Consider the following 21,782-nt stretch of genomic DNA (forward strand, 5'->3'; position numbering starts at 1 on the left):
TTGTTTTTGTTTTCTAACTTCGAGGTTAGATCATCTACCTTTGCATTTAAATCATTCAATTGGACATTAATTAGTCTGTTTATTAATTCCATCGTTATGCTACTGCTACTACCTAGTCCACTACCTATCATGTGTGTGTTAGCTCCACCTCCGTTTGCCATGTTTAAATTTTCTAAACTTTTAATTATGTCTTCCAGATTGTTTTATTTTTACTAATTTCTTTCTTTTTTGGTGTTGTATAATATGAATTTAGATATTATATGTATTATTAATAGCTAATAATTATAATTATCCTCACGGTGTTGGTAGCTCTTTTCTGGTTCTTTGATGTCTTCTTGTTTCCTTGCGGCTTCGTAGCTTTTTGATGTCGTCTCTCCCCTGCGTCTTCTCTCCTTCTTTATTCTTCTTACGATGGATATTGTTTTGTGATTTTAACTTTTTTATTATATTTTTATACTTTCTTGCGATTTTTGCAATTTATTGTTTTTTACACTTTCTTATTATTTGTATTTTATTGTGTTTTATTTATTTTTATATATTTTTATTTTGTCTTTTTGTGATTTTATTGTAATTTTTTAAAACTGTTTTTATACCCTTGCAGAGGGTATTATAATTTTGGTCAAAAGTGTGCAACGCAGTGAAGGAGACATCTCCGACCCTATAAAGTATATATATTCTTGATCAGGATCACCTCCTGAGTCGATATGAGCATGTCCGTCTGTCCGTCTGTCTGTCTGTCTGTCGGTTTCTACGCAAACTAGTCTCTCAGTTTTGGAGCTATAAGGTTGAAACTTTGCACACATCCTTTTTTTCCTTGCAGGTAGTATATAAGTCGGAACGGCCGGGATCGGACGACTATATCCTATAGCTGCCATATAACTGATTGATCGGAAATGCCATAACATTGGTGTTTTTTAAGTTGGAGGGTTGAAACTTTCCACACATGTTATATTTGTCCAAAATATCTTGTCTACAATTTCGTAAGGATCGGCCGACTATATCCTATAGCTGTCATAGATCGATCGGAATTGGCATAACTTTGATGTTTTTTAAGTTAGAAAGATGAGACTTGGTACAGGTTATATTTTTAGCAAAGTAATCTGATTTGCCAAATTTCATAAGGATCGGCCGACTATATTATATAGCTGTCATATAACTGAACGATCGGAATTGGCATAACTTTGTTGTTTTTAAGGCTAGAATGATGGGACTTGCTACGGATTTCATTTTGGGGAGTCTTATTTGATCTGCCAAGTTTCGTAAAGATCGGCTGACTATATCCGATAGCTGCCATATAACTAAACGATCGAAAATGCTATAACATTTTTTTTTTGTAAGTTTTTTTTTTTTAAGTTGGAGGTTTGGGACATTTCTCCAATTTTATTTTTGGCCAAAATATCGTAGCTCGTAACTAACATATTACAAATGGCATAAATATCGGCCGACTATATATTGTTGCTGCCATATAACTGCTGCCATATTCAAAAGTTAAACTTTAACTATTCTTTTATAAATTTGATGAATATATAGTATATTTTATAAACTAATTAAAACAAAGGATTGATGCTGGTTTCCGTGATGTTTATTATGAATCCTCACATACTCAGCCCCCTCACCACGACAAGGTCTCAATCCACGAGAGGGAAATAAATAACTACATCTATATTGCACTTTTTTATTAAATAAATAATTTATCGAAATATACAAGCATATTACTAATTTCTATAAATATATACAATTTATTTTAATTAATTTAATGAATAAATGAATAATAACAATTAATATAAGAAATAAATGAATAATAACAATTAATATAATAAATAAATAAATTAAATAAATTAATAACTTAAGAAAATTCCATCATGATGACTGTAGATTGTTTTGTATGTAATAGCTACAGCATTCCTCAGCTCATTTTCAGCAAATATCCAATCAATTTGCGTTAAATGTTTTGTAGTTGCAATATTATTGATTGGACTAAGGTTATGTTCACTTAAAGCCTCTTTAAGTTGAACAGTGCTTCTGGATCTGCATATATTAAAATCTCCTAATATTACCAATTTGCTATTATTTTCTAATCTGCGTATTCTTTCTACATCCGCCATAACTTCATTTCGAAATTGTGTTATAGGATACGCAGGATTCCTATAAACAACAATAAAAGATGTATCAAGATATTTAAAAGCAATCGATTGATATATGGTTCTAGGATTTAAAGACTTAATTGTCTCAAACAAAAACATTACATTTTCAGAAATGTTTTTCTTGGCATAAATAATTATTCCATTTTTCCCAGAACCATTTAATCGATTGCTATCAATTCTTTTTATAATGTCGAAATCTTGCAAAGAGAAATCTTCGCTGGGAAGAGTCCAAGTTTCGACAAAACAAAGAAAATTTGCAGAACAAATAATAGGGTCGTTAAAAATTTCTTCGCGATGGCTTCGAAGAGACTCAACATTATGGTAATATAGACAGTTTGCTTCGTTTCTGTTAACCACAAAATCGTAATGCGTAGTCAAGAACTTTTCCTCTCTTAAATTTTGCAGTTCGGCTTGGACATTTAAAGCTCCAAATCTTGTTGGAGGAACAAAGTCGCCTAAAAGGAAAAGTCCCGATGCGCTAGTGGCTCTACTGCATCCAACATATAGCGAAGCTCGTTTAATGCCTCTTTTAAGATGCACCGCGACTTTGCTATATGTTGCTCCTTGGCTTTTATGGATGGTAATAGCCTCAGCAGGAACAATTGGGAATTGTTTTCTGTCAACAGAAGCATGCTCTGATCTTCCACACTGAAAAACTCGAGAGGCTTTTACTATAGGAGTCCATTCGGGATCTGGACTATTTCGAACTTTTGAACTAGCGATAGCACCAACCATGGGCTCGAAAAAATTAATCCAAAGTCGCGTTCATAACATAATATTTTCATAATATTTTCTTTGTTTGTAGTTGAGGGTCCGAGTTAGCGAGCAAAGGTGTCTAATTAATTGAAGTTCGCCATCTTCTTCAGGATTATTTGTTGCATTGTCATCCTGAAGAATATTTACGTTCCGCTCTATATTAGGCACTGCTAAAGCTCTAAATTCTTCGTCTAAAAATTGGGAGGCAGGTTCTTCCAAAATGGGATTATTATCCCCTCTATCCTCTTGCAAATCTTCAAGAACTCTTTCTAACTCCATATCATCAAACACATCATAGTTTCTTTTCATGATCCTAATAGATTCGTGATTAGTTCTAAATGTGTTTTCAACGTCGTTGGAAAGAAGTTCAGCTTCTTCATTTCGCCAAGGATAGAAAAGCATTAAATGCTCTCGAAAATAATCCGATGGTGAAGAGTTAATGCTAAAGCGAACCCATCTTAGAATCAGGGGATGCTTACGTTTCTTAACGTAACCATACCCGTCCATCAGTGGATAGTTTTGCTCAGCAACTTCGTCTTCAACATCAACCTCCAAATCATTTGCTTCATCATAGTCCTCACTATGATTAGCGGCAGATCGTGTATTGCGCTTATGAAATGTATACCAAGCAGCAAAATCTGCTAAACAAATTCCTTCCAGCTGCTCATGCCTTTGCACATATCGGTCAAGAACGCTCAAAAATATCCACCGAGTTGTTTGGTAGTCGCTCTAATTCTTCATTTGAGCGAGCCAATCGAACTTGTTTGTCTGGATGACAAGTGTTTATAAAAATTGTACCTTCACTTGCCTCCGACATATGCAGGCCCAAAATATTGTATGATGCTTCTTGGGCTGATATTTCTGTAGCGTTAATAAACTTGTTCCCTATGTGCTGCAATTTCCTTTTAATAGATAAATTCCCATGGCTTATTTCAGCCATGGCTTCACGGAGCAACTGCGATACGCCTCTGTTTGATTTGTTAATGTAGTTAATAATATAACTACAATAGGCGTAGGCATATAGCATAAATTGAATATCCATATTAGCTCTGTGTAAGCCTAGAATATCTCTATTATAAGCATTGAGCAGTCGGTTGGAAAATTGTCTGCGAAGAAAAATTTGTGGCTTTTTCAAGCTTGAACGTAAGGCTAATTTGTAGGCTTCAAAATTAGTATCAAGGTGGGACAGAAAATATTCAAAATTATTAAATAAAGCTGCGTCTTCATTAGAAATGGTCCTTAAAGTTTCCTTAATTTTTTTATACAAAGTTTTATGTTCTTCAACATTTACTTCGTTTTCTTCTATCGGATGCAAAACAACCGTTTTGGGCATAGGAGGGTATGGCATATTAAAACGGCAAAACTCCTGTCCGCGTAACTCTCTTAGGCAAGATGAACTGTGCTTGTGACGTTGATACTGAATTACTTCTTGTAGTTCAGGATCGTCTCCATTTGTGGTAATAAACCTATCGATAAAGTTTATTACTTGCTCGGTATTTTCGGTGTCGTCTAGCTTAGGAGCACCAGCAAGCCAGTACATGCCATGAGAATGCGAAGATCCTCTGTGCTGAAATTCGATTCTCCAATAAAAATGGGAAAGATTGAATTCCGCAAATATTTCGGTTTTGAACAATTTCATTAATTGTCGCAACCTGTAATCGAAGTACCGAGAGCACGTCACTGGGTCGGATCGGATTAACCGAGCCTTTTCGGAGCTGGAAAGCGCTGCCGCTTCTTCCTCGCTTATAACCCTATTGTCCAATAGAAGAGAAAGGATAACTAAAAGTTCATTCCACTTCGTTTCAGCAGCGGAAAGTGTTATAAAAAACGTTGGCAACCCGAATTGTCGAATCATGGCGATCACTTTCTTTTTTTCAGCCTCCCAATGAGCTGATGCGGACCGTAAGCATTTAAGGATGTGGTAGCCATCATTATGTTGTACAAGTCTATGTACAAAAGACTCATCTCGCAGATTACCAGCGGTAACTGCTCCTGATTTTTTGCGTAAAGCAATCGAAATTGTATTTTGTATACGCTGCATTTCGTAAAATTTATACATATATAAAACTTTAGGAACCACGGTCCGACGGTCGTAAAAACGGATTTGGGATCTGGCTTTTTTTGCATAGGTTGTATTTCCTTTAAATATTTCTCCGCAAGAAATAGTTGGAAATGAAAGTTCCTCTGCATCTTCGACAAGCGTTAAGCTTGTTGGGCGGCGGCCTTCTCCCGGTGCCAATGCAATGCGTTGAATTGCAGTATCATTATTTTCCAATAATGTTTCATGGCCTCCAGGATTTAAATTTTCCTCGAGCTCTACAGCATTTTGGGATTGGTGCTGCTGCTGAAGAAGTTGCTCTACCGCTTCGCGATCAGATTCATCCGCAATAAAAGGAATTTCATTACTTCCTTGAAGTTGTGCTAGCCATGACTCGTTAAGTGAAATGTTGTGCTTTCTGTAGAGCTCGGTATTCACTAAGTACCGTACAGCTTCAAGGACCCGAGTGGGTCGAATAATTTCAGTCATGAAATTGTGAGCGTACTCTAGCCTCCTTTTTAAATGGACTTGGATGACATGAGTAGAGTCGAAAGAGCGCGGAAGCGCAGTCACAATGTCAGGAACTGAAATTGGAACGTTCACCACAGAGCCTCGGATACCGCATTGCCTTTCATAGCCGAGAGAAATAATCCTCATGAAAGGGATTCTCGGTGAAATCAGGCGCTCTTCGAGGCAGGTGAGTCCATTTAAGCACTCGGGGATTTCGGGAAAGTCGAAACCATTCGAAAGGCAGAGTGATGGGAGTTTGCCTAAAGAGATGGCACGACGGCAGGTGTTGCAAAAATTATATTTGCCGGACGGACTGGGAAATTTTCTCGACAAATAGAAAGCGTTGCCAACGTTTAGGAGGGGAAATTTAGAGGAGATAGCAAGGATGTATAATCCGCTTACCTGCGAACGGAACCACGTTCCTCCACAGCAGACACAAATTTCCGTTGGTCCTTCTTTTATGTTCCTGTGATAAAGATCCCTCGCCGATGATCGAATCCTATGACGCTGTAGTTCTCGTTCCTGTTCCATCTCATCCTCAGAAAGGGCTGCTCTTGCGTCCATGTTCCTTTGTGACTGCCTTTGGGAGGCATCCAGTCGGTTTTGGGGGTCCATCCTAAAGTTGATTAGCCGATCCTCTGCCATTTGTCGAATTTGTTCCTCCCGAATCCTCCGCTGTTGTCGTGTTTCCCGTCGTTGAGATGTGTTCATCCGTTGCTCCTGCGATCTTGCGATGGGATTTCTCCTGGTTGCTCTCCTGTTATTGGCGTCCATTTCCCGTTCTCGCTGCCTCTCTTCCGGATTCCTTCGTCGTTGTCGGTGCTCCTCAGTATTTCTCTCCTGTTCCCTTGCATGTTCCTCCGAGTCCTGCCGATGATAAGCGCGCGCTGCGGCATCCCGAATCCGTTCGGGAATTCGATGGTCCGGAATGGTCCTCCGAGTGGCATGATGAGCAGTATCTTGCACCTGCTCTCGTCGGCGCTCCTGGGGGTCCTCTCGGCGATTGGCACGTGCCTCCATATCCCGAATCCGTTCGCGACTTCGGAACTCCGGATCGGTCCTCCGAGTGGCATGATGAGTATCGTGCACCTGCTCTCGTCGGCGCTCCTCGGGGTCCTGTCGGCGATGAGCATGTCCTTCAGCATCCCGAATTCGCTCAATGTTACGGATTCTTTCACTTCGCCTCCAAGTGGCGCGTGCTGTGGCTTCCCATGCCCGACTTTTCTCCCGCAGTTCCGGGTTATTGGCGCGAACATTGGCGATGTGTTCAGAATTCCGAACCCTTATTTGGGATGCATTTTGTTCGTAGCTAGCCCTGCTTCTATTTAAAGCAGCTTGTCGGCGTTGCTCCTGTGACAATTGTGATATACGTGGCATCTTTTTTTGGTGCTAGTTGAAAAATTATAAATAATTATGAAAATGGAAAATTATAGAAGTTAATTATTTGGAAAATAAGAAATAATATCAAATAAGAATTGTTAAGATGAAAGTTGGGTGATTGACTTACCAAATTTTTTGTTTCAAATTTAATTTGAAAACTATTTTGAAATACACTATGCACTATATTTTCCCTTTAGAGATATACTTTTCTCACACTTATTTTTGCACTTAAAAAAATACTTTTTTCACACTCACTTTTTAATAAAATACTTTTTTCACACTCACTTTTTAATAAAATACTTTTTTCACACTCACTGCGGATTAGTGGATGTGCCAATATATAGCCAAGTTTTAAAAAATACTTTTTAAAAAATACCCTTGAGGGTTACGCAATTTCATCCGTTTTTAAAAAGGTAATAAAAACCATGTTTTATATCTACCTGATCTACCTGTTTTGTAATTTTGTGGTTATAAATATTTGCCGTCACAATTTTTAGGATCATTTTATTTCCGACTCGACCAATCAGAAATAGGGTATTACCTGTTATTATAGGTGCCAAAGTTCGTACCTGAGATACCTGTTGTGCAATTTATCCCTTGCACGTGTCCTTGTTATGACCCTTGCAGGTGTTCATTAAAGCAAGGAATAAATCCCATGGACAAATAAAAACCCCTATACCTAAAAGGGCTCTTAAGGGCTGTAGACCCAAAATGAAATTCATTTAAATTTTATGATTGTTAGTCCCACAAAATCCCATTATTCGATATGAATATTTTGAATTTGTCACGTGAAACACTACTCTTTGAGTGTTTGGCTGAATGGGATAAATATGTTTTTTTTTAAATGGATGATGATATAAAAAAATTTACCATATGAATATTTAACTTTATAGAAAATTCTGCAAGGGTATATAAACTTCGGCTCCGCCCGAAGTTAGCTTTCCTTTCTTGTTTTTATTTTGTTTTGATTGTCTTTTTGTGATTTTATTGTGCACTGTCTTTTTTTAATTTTTTTATCCTTTTTGGTTTCTTTGTTAACAATATTTATTGTTTATTTTATTGAAATATTATTTTGAATATTTAATTTTATTTCACTTAGTTTTTTTGGTTTTCACTTTATTTAGATAGATGTTTTTCCTTTCTATTTTTATGCTTTTTTTTTATGTATTTTTTTAAAAGTTTTTTGTTATTTATTATAATTATTATATTCCTTTTTTTAATATAATCTTTATGGGAGTTGTCTTTTGTGGGTTAACTTTCACCGATTTTCTATGGGAACACTTAAATCGACTTTTAATGTTAAACCCACTTTTCACTCCACGATTATATTTTATTTGAGCTTAGTGCGATCCCGATTCAAGACTCAATCAAGACAATACTGACTTTGCTGATCTTATCGGTTTACCATCAAACCTCGGCTTAAGAGAGAAACCTCAAAAAGGGCTATTTGTAAATCTAAACCATTGTCCAAAGAGACATTAAGAGAACGGACAATTGGCTGATGCAATAGTTGACTCATTGGTGAAAACTGATAAGATCGGAAGATCTTAATTCGGAGATCAAATTCGGACTGTCGGCGGCGAGCCGGTTCACTTGTTTATTAGTCTGGCTCAGACCGTGGAAAAGTTTCAGAAATATGATTACAGTTAGAGCTGGATGTTTAGTCTGGGATAATTGCTTGGTGTCAGACACTAATGAGGGGAAGATTGACAAACAGGATATGACTCATCCAGCAGAGGCTTCTGCGATTTAAAATTATGTTTATATATTGTATTAGCTTAGTTAAGCTAAGGGTTGGATAACATTGGATTTGACGACGAAATCACATGCACCAAACTTTGCGGTGGGACGACGTAGTCATTTTCATCCAGGTAACTCTTCATTTGTGATCACAAACTCTGTGATGGCCATTCTCTCGTGATAAACTCCTGCCCAAGGTTTTTAAGCTTGTCGCTTAAGGTCAATTAGCGCCTAGCGACGCTGTTTTTCGTTCAGCGCGCGCCGCCGTCAATTCTCTTGTCGCTAAGGATAGTTTTGGTGATGTGGTGTTGCTAGCCACTGCCAATATTCTGGTTAGGAACCGCTCCGGAGTTCTACTGCCCTGACGAGCGCTGCTCGATTCTGGCTCGCAGGTGCATCTAGTCACTTGAACGCTGACGGACCAGTTGCAGCTGCGGAAGATAAGTTCTCCGGTGACTGTATCCGGTATAGGTTACGCAGGGTTCTCTACAGTTGGATTTTCTGTGCAAGTCAGTTTGCAATCCCAAAGCTCTATCTACTCCGCACAATTAACTGCGATCATAGCCTCCAACATCACTGACTTTCAGCCACATTTGGACATTGGACGTCAGCTCTTGGAAAATTCCCGCCAATGTAAAGCTAGCGGATCTTCATTTTCACCATCCTTAGCCAGTTGATTTGCTAATTGAAGCTGGATTATTTTACGAGCTGCTTTGTGTGGGGCAAATTCATCTGCCTCCTGGTTTGCAATCAATCAAAAAAACTCGGCTCGGTTGGATTGTTTGGGGAGGCGGACGCCTACGCGCCGGGTACTCATATGGAAAGACGTGGAGTTGCAAATAATATTAGATCGTCCTTTAACATCACTAATTCTCATTCCCCTGGCTGTATATTATGTGGTGGGTGGTCTCACGTAGAGTCTGCATATTATGGAAAGCTAAATCACATATTTCACAGTCTAATCTATTTATACACATTTTTTTATTTTCTCCGAGGTTTGTGAGGTACAGGTCCAAGTCGAAGCTTAAGAATGGAGCATGTAACAATGTTTTCGGACTTGGGGTTCTAAGCCTGAACTCTGGGAATACTTGGATTTTTACGGTTTCTGGGTTGATTGCGCTTTTGGGATCCATGTATTCAGGTGTCTAGTCGATATTTGAATAAAATATTATCTATTTCGTGATGATTGGATTTAATCTGGTTATTTTTGTACAGGTGTCACAAAGGTAAGAAGACCTTATTCCTTGTCTATTAAATTAAGTTCTATCTAAGAGTCTGCATATTATGGAAAGCTAAATCACATATTTCACAGTCTAATCTATTTATACACATTTTTTTATTTTCTCCGAGGTTTGTGAGGTACAGGTCCAAGTCGAAGCTTAAGAATGGAGCATGTAACAATGTTTTCGGACTTGGGGTTCTAAGCCTGAACTCTGGGAATACTTGGATTTTTACGGTTTCTGGGTTGATTGCGCTTTTGGGATCCATGTATTCAGGTGTCTAGTCGATATTTGAATAAAATATTATCTATTTCGTGATGATTGGATTTAATCTGGTTATTTTTGTACAGGTGTCACAAAGGTAAGAAGACCTTATTCCTTGTCTATTAAATTGAGTTCTATCTAAGCTATTGAACTTCCTATTTCTCCATTTTTCCACTTGCCTGCTCGTCCCAAAGGAAAATCCATTAAAAATTCATTAAATTTGATTTCGAAGGTAAATAATTTTAGAGCACCTTATACATAATTTGTGCCGAGCAAGATAAAAAGCTTTTTCCCAATCGCTGACCCAAACGGATTGTCTGCTCCAAAATTGTAAACTTTTATAAGTCCTTTTTATACCAGTAGCCCGTTTCCATGCCAACCGAAAAAAGCATCAGAGTAACCTTAGGATTTATGTTACTAATATTTTTTCTGTCTTACAAGGCCGTTTCTTTTAGAAAGTTTGTGGACCGCTTTGAAAATATTTCCAGAGCTCAGTCTGCCTCTGGCCGACAACGTGTGAACATATATTTTTATTTCACACAAAAACATTTTTATTTTCTTTTTCAATTTTTTATATTAATTATTTTACTTTATTTAATTCATCAAGATAAGCAATCACATCCAGATATTCCGTTCAGTTCTTCCGAAATATTTTGTATTTTTATTGGCTCTGAATTGGCTAATCTAATGGGCTCCGAGGTTTCCTCGCTCTTGTCATAATCTGAGCAGTTACGACTCTGACATCCTTCTTACCTCATTTTATTTTTTTATTTATTTTTTGTATTAAGGCTTAGTTTTACGAACCAATCTTACGAAAGGCAGAGTGATGGGAGTTTGCCTAAAGAGATGGCACGACGGCAGGTATTGCAAAAATTATATTTGCCGGACGGACTGGGAAATTTTCTCGACAAATAGAAAGCGTTGCCAACGTTTAGGAGGGGAAATTTAGAGGAGATAGCAAGGATGTATAATCCGCTTACCTGCGAACGGAACCACGTTCCTCCACAGCAGACACAAATTTCCGTTGGTCCTTCTTTTATGTTCCTGTGATAAAGATCCCTCGCCGATGATCGAATCCTATGACGCTGTAGTTCTCGTTCCTGTTCCATCTCATCCTCAGAAAGGGCTGCTCTTGCGTCCATGTTCCTTTGTGACTGCCTTTGGGAGGCATCCAGTCGGTTTTGGGGGTCCATCCTAAAGTTGATTAGCCGATCCTCTGCCATTTGTCGAATTTGTTCCTCCCGAATCCTCCGCTGTTGTCGTGTTTCCCGTCGTTGAGATGTGTTCATCCGTTGCTCCTGCGATCTTGCGATGGGATTTCTCCTGGTTGCTCTCCTGTTATTGGCGTCCATTTCCCGTTCTCGCTGCCTCTCTTCCGGATTCCTTCGTCGTTGTCGGTGCTCCTCAGTATTTCTCTCCTGTTCCCTTGCATGTTCCTCCGAGTCCTGCCGATGATAAGCGCGCGCTGCGGCGTCCCGAATCCGTTCAGGAATTCGGTACTCCGGGTCGGTCCTCCGAGCGGCATGGTCAGCAGTGTTTTGCACCTGCTCTCGTTGTCGCTCCTCGGGGTCCTCTCGGCGTGTCGCGCGTGCCTCCATATCCCGAATACGTTCCGGAATTCGATGGTCCGGAATGGTCCTCCGAACGGCATGGTCAGCAGTGTTTTGCACCTGCTCTCGTCGTCGCTCCTCGGGGTCCTCTCGGCGGGTCGCGCGCGCCTCCATATCCCGAATCCGTTCGGGAATTCGATGGTCCGGAATGGTCCTCCGAGCGGCATGGTCAGCAGTGTTTTGCACCTGCTCTCGTCGTCGCTTCTCGGGGTCCTCTCGGCGGGTCGCGCGCGCCTCCATATCCCGAATCCGTTCGGGAATTCGATGGTCCGGAATGGTCCTCCGAGCGGCATGGTCAGCAGTGTTTTGCATCTGCTCTCGTCGTCGCTCCTCGGGGTCCTCTCGGCGGGTCGCGCGCGCCTCCTTATCCCGAATCCGTTCGGGAATTCGATGGTCCGGAATGGTCCTCCGAGCGGCATGGTCAGCAGTGTTTTGCACCTGCTCTCGTCGTCGCTCCTCGGGGTCCTCTCGACGAGTCGCACGTGCCTCCATATCCCGAATTCGTTCGGGAATTCGGTACTCCAGATCGGTCCTCCGAGTGGCATGATGAGCAGTATCTTGCACCTGCTCTCGTCGGCGCTCCTGGGGGTCCTCTCGGCGATTGGCACGTGCCTCCATATCCCGAATCCGTTCGCGACTTCGGAACTCCGGATCGGTCCTCCGAGTGGCATGATGAGTATCGTGCACCTGCTCTCGTCGGCGCTCCTCGGGGTCCTGTCGGCGATGAGCATGTCCTTCAGCATCCCGAATTCGCTCAATGTTACGGATTCTTTCACTTCGCCTCCAAGTGGCGCGTGCTGTGGCTTCCCATGCCCGACTTTTCTCCCGCAGTTCCGGGTTATTGGCGCGAACATTGGCGATGTGTTCAGAATTCCGAACCCTTATTTGGGATGCATTTTGTTCGTAGCTAGCCCTGCTTCTATTTAAAGCAGCTTGTCGGCGTTGCTCCTGTGACAATTGTGATATACGTGGCATCTTTTTTTGGTGCTAGTTGAAAAATTATAAATAATTATGAAAATGGAAAATTATAGAAGTTAATTATTTGGAAAATAAGAAATAATATCAAATAAGAATTGTTAAGATGAAAGTTGGGTGATTGACTTACCAAATTTTTTGTTTCAAATTTAATTTGAAAACTATTTTGAAATACACTATGCAAGTAGTGTATCCACAGATACACTTAATGTATCTGCAAATACCCTAGATAACGAATCCCCCATAAAACCAGTATACCCTGCCATACCTATCAAATCGTATATAAACAACATTCCAGAGCCTACTGTGGGAATAATTCAAATAGGCTAGACACAAACCCTTTCCCATAGCATTATCATTGGCATCCAGACATAAACATAGACATAAACCATTCACACGCCTTTATCGACGACAGTAGACGTAAACATCAAACCCCTTTTGCTCCAAATTCATAAACAAGTGCCCATCCTGGGAACCTACATGTCAGCATAAAGCTCTCACCAATCAAAACTATTCAACCAAAGTCCATCTATGCTGCCAGCGTCGCTGTCACCGATAAAAGCTATAGTTATAAGAAAATTGAATTTGTAAAATCAGTTTATAATCTACGATCAATCCAATAGGATATCTTTATAACTCATTCTTGAATTTAATAATAAAATTTATAAAATAAAAATCCTAATTTTTATTTTTTTATTTTAAATCGGGAATTAAAACATATAATTGGCGCAGTCGGTAGGATACAATTATCCTCGCGTGTTTTAAGTATCGAACTAAATACATCGCGAATTTATTGTATCCGCAAAACGAATCTATAAACATTTCTAAACATTAGTGAAATCACGAATGAGGATTTCTAGTGTGAAGTGCAATAAACATTAAATAAAAACATTTTTAATACCAGTGAACTCAGCATTAGTTAAATCACGAATGAGGATTTCTAATGTCTATTTGAAATAAACAAATAAAATAAAATTATTAATATAATCAAGACAATTTAAACATATATATACCAAATTAAATAAATAAACTTTAAAATGCAATCTGAACAAGCATCCACATCAGCTGCAGCAAGGCACATCCTGTCTGACAGCAATATGAATCATTTCTTCATGCAACTAAAACAAATTGACAAATTTGATGGTGATACAATGTATTTAGCACTATTTATAAAAAGTGTTGATAACTTGATTACCCAATACAAAACAACATCGTCTACTCAGAATGAAATCATTCAAGGAGCTATCCTAAACCTCATCGTTGGACCTGCACGTACAATTCTTCTTCGGAATTCAACCCAGGACTGGAATGAATTAAGAACCTTACTCATCAGTGAATTCAACTCATCAAAACCCCCACATCTCATGATCATGGATTTACATAAAATTAAATATCAAAATAGTTTACGTAAGTTTATTGATGATTTAGACAAACAGACAAGTAAAATTTGTAATAAGTTAAGTCTGGATAATAATGCAGCAAACACTGTTATATTTTCAAGAATATTAGGTGATCATATAGCAGAAGTAATTCGTGAAAAATTACCATTACGAGTGTACATATCTATATGCAAATACGATATATCAACTCCAACTAAATTAAAACAAGCTGCTCAAGCTGTAGGTCTTTATGATGATGATGACATATATAATTTTTCCCGAAGTGTTGAAAATCGATATAATATACCAATGGTCTCCACATCTAATACTTCTAATACTAATAATTCTAATAATAATCAAAGGGACAGAAACCAAAATTTCAATCAGAATGTAGGAAACAATAGGAGTCAAAATTATAATAATCGTGGGACATATAATTATCAACAAAGACAAAATACTTTTGATTCAAATAGAAATTTTAATTCAAACTATAATAATAATTATAGATACTCTCAAAATCCTTCAGGTCAAAACTCTCCAAATTATAATCGGTCTGTTAATGTTCCTCAAAAACAATCAGACCAACAGAATAGACCAGAACCAATGGAAATAGTTGAAAATTTTCAGACACAAGCCTCGGAAGAAACACAACAGCAATAAAAATAAAAATTGATAATAGACCATGCATTTGCCTTATTGACACAGGTTCCAGTATAAGTTTAATAAATGAAAATTTTTTAAAATATCCAATTAAAGAGAATAATATAAAAGTTCAAACAGTAGGAAATTCAGTCACTTTGAATAAATCCATTGAATTTATAATTCCAAAATTATTTAAATCAAAACAAAAATTTTTTGTCAAAGAATTTTCCAATCATTACGATTTTCTTTTAGGACGTAATATTTTAAACCTTACATCAGCCCAAATAGATTTTGGAAAGAATACTGTTAAACTAAATAATTACGAATTTCCAATGATCAATATAATAAAGGAACATAACAAAAATTATACAAACATGTTAGAGGATGAAGAACACATTTACGCATTGGAAACAGAATTAAAAACTAGTTATATTCGAGATGATCATCTCAACAGTGAGGAAAAATCGGCACTACATTCTCTAATGTCCAAATTCTTTGATATTCAGTATCATGAGGGTGACAATTTGACCTTCACAAATGAAATCAAACATAAAATAAAAACTAAACATGAAGATCCCATTTATAGAAGACCATATACTTATCCCTATATTTATGACAATGAAGTAGAAAACCAAATAGCAGATATGATTAAACAAGGTATTGTCCGCAAATCTAAATCTCCTTATTGTAGTCCTATAGTAATAGTACCCAAGAAAATGGATGCATCGGGCATTCCAAAATTTCGTATGGCTATTGATTACAGAGGACTTAACGAGATAACTATTGACGATAAATTCCCCATTCCCAATATGGATGAAATACTAGATAAGTTAGGAAAATGTCAATATTTTACAACGTTAGATCTGGCAAAGGGATTCCATCAAATTGAAATGGACCCAAGATCAATTCAAAAAACAGCCTTTTCCACCAAGAAAGGACACTATGAATATACTAGAATGCCTTTCGGTCTAAAAAATGCTCCTGCTACATTCCAGCGATGTATGAATAATATTCTTCACGATATAATAGGAACTCATTGCCTAGTATATTTAGATGATATTATTATATTTTCGACCTCCTTACAAGAACATATTCAGTCCCTTCAAAAAGTCTTCGTCCGATTAAGAAAATCCAATCTTAAACTTCAATTAGATAAATGTGAATTCATGAAAAGAGAAACAGAATTTTTAGGCCATATAATTACTACTGAAGGAATTAAAACAAACCCAAATAAAATTCAAGCTATTCACGATTTTAAAATTCCAAGTACTCCTAAACAAATTAAATCATTTATTGGTCTTTGTGGATTTTACCGAAAGTTTGTTAGAGAATTTGCAAAAATTGCTAAACCAATGACCCAGTGCCTTAAGAAGGGTTCAAAAATAAATGTCAAAGATAATAATTACGTTGAAGCATTTGAAAAATTAAAAACACTAATTACAAATGATCCAATCCTTAGATATCCAGATTTTGAAAAAACATTTGAATTAACTGCTGATGCTAGTAATTATGCTTTAGGAGCTGTCCTAGCTCAAGAAGGTAGACCAGTTTGCTATGCAAGTAGAACATTAAATGATCATGAAATAAATTATTCAACTATCGAAAAAGAGTTATTAGCCGTAGTCTGGGCAACTAAGTACTTCCGACCCTATCTATTTGGAAGAAAATTTAAAATTACATCCGATCATAAACCACTAGTTTGGTTACACAATATTAAAGAACCTAATATGAAATTGCAAAAATGGAAAATATATCTTAGTCAATATGATTGTGGTATGAATTACATTAAAGGAAAGGAAAATTATGTAGCAGACGCCTTATCTAGGCTACCTAAAAAAGAATCAAATAATGAACAACTAGAAGAAACATTTCAAAACGAAGATGATTTACAAAGCACAGGAGCTACTATACATAGCGCCCAAGAAGATAATGGCAATTGTATTCAGATTACAGAGCGTCCAATTAATGTTTTCAGTCACCAATTAATATTTGAAAAGGGAAATGAAGATAGTAATGAATTAGTCCGGTATTTTAATAAAACAATTAATACAATAAAATATAGTAACATGACGGAACGTACAGCAAAAGATATTATTCTTAAATTTGTATGTGGACACAATTTTGTAATGTACATAAATAATGACGAAGATTTCGCAATATTTCAAAGGGCTTTCATGGAATTAATTAAACCAAATTTGGGAACAAAATTAATGAAAACATCAGTAATACTTCCTAATATATCTACCTACGCAGATTTTCACGAGAAAGTAATTAATATTCATGAGAAAACTATTCATCAAGGTATTAAAAAAACATATGAAGATTTTAAAGCTAAATACTATTTTCCAGATGCACAAAAATTAATCCAAAATATAATTAATAAATGCGATATTTGTAATTTATGCAAGGCAGAACATAGAAAAGTAGCATTAACATTTGAAAAAACCCCTGAAAGTAAAAATATCCGTGAAAAATATGTAATTGACTATTATTTTATTGATCAAAGAAAATTTTTAACTTGTATTGATATCTATTCAAAATTTGTTTCAATTATAGAAACTCATACCACAGATTGGATCGAAAGTAAAAAAGCATTACTTAAAATATTTAATATGTTAGGTAAACCAAAAATAATAAAAATGGATCAAGATCCCGGGTTAGTATGCAAATCATTACAAAATTGGTTAGAAAAAGAAAATATTGAGATCGAAATTACTAGTAGCAAGAATGGTATAGCTGATATAGAAAGAGTTCACAAAACAATTAATGAAAAATTACGAATCATAAATACACTTAATGATGCTGAAGACAAGCTCATGAATATCGAAAAAGCTACATATGTTTATAATCATGAAATAACACATGACACTACAGGTAGAACACCTGCTGAAATATTTATTTTCGGTATGAAACCTAATAAAAATGTCCAAAAAATAAAAGAATCAAAAATTGATAAAATTAATGAAAAACGGGAAGAGTATGAGGTAGATTTAAATTATGCAAAAGTTGAAAAAGATATGAAACGTAAGCCGAAACTTGTTAATCCATTTAAGAAAACAGGAAAAATTATACAAAAAGATGAAAAACACTGGCAGGAAATAAATAGGGGTCACAAAGTAATAAAACACAAAAGTAAATTTAAAAAACTTAAAAAACGCAATTTTTCTCGTTATTCCAGAAATGTTGAAAATTCTGACTCTGATATTGAAAGTGATAATAATAGTACCATGGACAACGTTACCATTAATAACGGCTCAACAAATTAGTATTGTCCCAATTACTTCAAAAAATGGCTATTTACTATTGAATACAGGAACTATAAAAATACCTCTTAATTACGAACACCACATGATAGAAATAAATCAAACAAAAATATTAAATACATACCAAGAATTTATAAAATATGAAAATTTATATAAAACAATTCCAGATATAGCTTTAGCACTTAAACAATTAAAACATGAAATAAAAGGGATTATCCCATCAAATAGACAAAAACGGGGACTAGTAAATATTGTAGGATCAGCTCACAAATATTTGTTTGGTACACTAACAGAAGAAGATAAAAAAGAGTTAGAAATAAAATTAAATAATATAAAAGAAAATATGATAGAAAATTCAGAATTTAATGAAATCATTGGTATAATAAATAAACATACAGAAGACATAAATAAATTAATACGGGAAGAAGAGGAAAATGAGGCCTTGCACCTTTTTAGATATTCTTTACACATTTTTCTAGAATACATTGAAGATTTACAAATGGGGATTCAGTTAACAAGAATTGGAATATTTAATCCTAAAATATTAAAACATGAAGAGTTAGATGACATTAATGAAGAAAAATTATTATCAATAAAGACTTCAGCTTGGATATGCAGTCAAACCAAAAATACTTTTATTTTAGCCCATATACCAACATCTTTTAATGAAACTCAAAAATACAGAATAATTAAATATCCAGATAATTTAGGCCGCCAAATTGACATAAATGATAAATTTGAATATTTTATGAATAATAATAAAAGTGTTTATTATTTGGAAAATTCTGCAAATCCTTTAGTGGATGTAATGGATCAAAAATATTTAGTAACTGACCAATGTATTTCAAAGATCCTTACAAATCAATTAGCAATTTGTCAACACACTTTTATTTCAGAAAAAGAATTTATAAAATACATTGAACCAAATATTGTAATAACATATAATTTAAGTAAAACGCAAATTAACCAAAATTGTGAATTATTTAATAAAACAATTGAAGGAAATAATATTATACAATTAAGCCAATGTACACTTGAAATAAGAAATATCAAATTCACTACTTCAAAGAATATAAATGAATATAAAATAATATTGTCAAGTACCAATGTAACTCTACATGAACCAACACCAATTTTAAAACTTAAAGAATCATTAATCAAACAACAAAAACAAGATATTGTCTACAAATGGATTGTATTTATAAGCCTAATACTTATAGTTGTAAGCATAACAATTTATATAATATTCACTTATAAGCGTTTAGCCAACCACAAAGAAATTGTTGTCGAATTCAACAAGGATGTTGAAATTTCTAAAGGAGGGGCGAGTAGTGTATCCACAGATACACTTAATGTATCTGCAAATACCCTAGATAACGAATCCCCCATAAAACCAGTATACCCTGCCATACCTATCAAATCGTATATAAACAACATTCCAGAGCCTACTGTGGGAATAATTCAAATAGGCTAGACACAAACCCTTTCCCATAGCATTATCATTGGCATCCAGACATAAACATAGACATAAACCATTCACACGCCTTTATCGACGACAGTAGACGTAAACATCAAACCCCTTTTGCTCCAAATTCATAAACAAGTGCCCATCCTGGGAACCTACATGTCAGCATAAAGCTCTGACCAATCAAAACTATTCAACCAAAGTCCATCTATGCTGCCAGCGTCGCTGTCACCGATAAAAGCTATAGTTATAAGAAAATTGAATTTGTAAAATCAGTTTATAATCTACGATCAATCCAATAGGATATCTTTATAACTCATTCTTGAATTTAATAATAAAATTTATAAAATAAAAATCCTAATTTTTATTTTTTTATTTTAAATCGGGAATTAAAACATATAATTTGCACTATATTTTCCCTTTAGAGATATACTTTTCTCACACTTATTTTTGCACTTAAAAAAATACTTTTTTCACACTCACTTTTTAATAAAATACTTTTTTCACACTCACTTTTTAATAAAATACTTTTTTCACACTCACTTTTTAAAAAATACTTTTTAAAAAATACCCTTGAGGGTTACGCAATTTCATCCGTTTTTAAAAAGGTAATAAAAACCATGTTTTATATCTACCTGATCTACCTGTTTTGTAATTTTGTGGTTATAAATATTTGCCGTCACAATTTTTAGGATCATTTTATTTCCGACTCGACCAATCAGAAATAGGGTATTACCTGTTATTATAGGTGCCAAAGTTCGTACCTGAGATACCTGTTGTGCAATTTATCCCTTGCACGTGTCCTTGTTATGACCCTTGCAGGTGTTCATTAAAGCAAGGAATAAATCCCATGGACAAATAAAAACCCCTATACCTAAAAGGGCTCTTAAGGGCTGTAGACCCAAAATGAAATTCATTTAAATTTTATGATTGTTAGTCCCACAAAATCCCATTATTCGATATGAATATTTTGAATTTGTCACGTGAAACACTACTCTTTGAGTGTTTGGCTGAATGGGATAAATATGTTTTTTTTTAAATGGATGATGATATAAAAAAATTTACCATATGAATATTTAACTTTATAGAAAATTCTGCAAGGGTATATAAACTTCGGCTCCGCCCGAAGTTAGCTTTCCTTTCTTGTTTTTATTTTGTTTTGATTGTCTTTTTGTGATTTTATTGTGCACTGTCTTTTTTTAATTTTTTTATCCTTTTTGGTTTCTTTGTTAACAATATTTATTGTTTATTTTATTGAAATATTATTTTGAATATTTAATTTTATTTCACTTAGTTTTTTTGGTTTTCACTTTATTTAGATAGATGTTTTTCCTTTCTATTTTTATGCTTTTTTTTTATGTATTTTTTTAAAAGTTTTTTGTTATTTATTATAATTATTATATTCCTTTTTTTAATATAATCTTTATGGGAGTTGTCTTTTGTGGGTTAACTTTCACCGATTTTCTATGGGAACACTTAAATCGACTTTTAATGTTAAACCCACTTTTCACTCCACGATTATATTTTATTTGAGCTTAGTGCGATCCCGATTCAAGACTCAATCAAGACAATACTGACTTTGCTGATCTTATCGGTTTACCATCAAACCTCGGCTTAAGAGAGAAACCTCAAAAAGGGCTATTTGTAAATCTAAACCATTGTCCAAAGAGACATTAAGAGAACGGACAATTGGCTGATGCAATAGTTGACTCATTGGTGAAAACTGATAAGATCGGAAGATCTTAATTCGGAGATCAAATTCGGACTGTCGGCGGCGAGCCGGTTCACTTGTTTATTAGTCTGGCTCAGACCGTGGAAAAGTTTCAGAAATATGATTACAGTTAGAGCTGGATGTTTAGTCTGGGATAATTGCTTGGTGTCAGACACTAATGAGGGGAAGATTGACAAACAGGATATGACTCATCCAGCAGAGGCTTCTGCGATTTAAAATTATGTTTATATATTGTATTAGCTTAGTTAAGCTAAGGGTTGGATAACATTGGATTTGACGACGAAATCACATGCACCAAACTTTGCGGTGGGACGACGTAGTCATTTTCATCCAGGTAACTCTTCATTTGTGATCACAAACTCTGTGATGGCCATTCTCTCGTGATAAACTCCTGCCCAAGGTTTTTAAGCTTGTCGCCTAAGGTCAATTAGCGCCTAGCGACGCTGTTTTTCGTTCAGCGCGCGCCGCCGTCAATTCTCTTGTCGCTAAGGATAGTTTTGGTGATGTGGTGTTGCTAGCCACTGCCAATATTCTGGTTAGGAACCGCTCCGGAGTTCTACTGCCCTGACGAGCGCTGCTCGATTCTGGCTCGCAGGTGCATCTAGTCACTTGAACGCTGACGGACCAGTTGCAGCTGCGGAAGATAAGTTCTCCGGTGACTGTA

The 21,782-nt window shown here is 35.9% G+C and overlaps 1 protein-coding gene across 1 annotated transcript; it reads right to left on the minus strand.

Annotated features, from left to right (window-relative positions):
• Nucleotides 1-2,599: 2,599 nt before the first annotated feature.
• Nucleotides 2,600-12,637, minus strand: LOC123258249 (trichohyalin-like). Its single transcript, XM_044718121.1, has 6 exons — nucleotides 12,145-12,637; nucleotides 11,033-11,517; nucleotides 6,415-6,837; nucleotides 5,851-6,315; nucleotides 3,400-3,509; nucleotides 2,600-2,792 (listed from the first exon to the last, which is right to left on the minus strand). Exons 1-6 carry the CDS (start codon nucleotides 12,635-12,637, stop codon nucleotides 2,600-2,602), a joined length of 2,169 nt encoding a protein of 722 aa, XP_044574056.1.
• Nucleotides 12,638-21,782: the final 9,145 nt, after the last annotated feature.

The sequence above is a fragment of the Drosophila ananassae genome (genome assembly GCF_017639315.1).
Source record: "Drosophila ananassae strain 14024-0371.13 chromosome Y unlocalized genomic scaffold, ASM1763931v2 tig00000163, whole genome shotgun sequence".
NCBI lineage: Eukaryota > Metazoa > Arthropoda > Insecta > Diptera > Drosophilidae > Drosophila > Drosophila ananassae.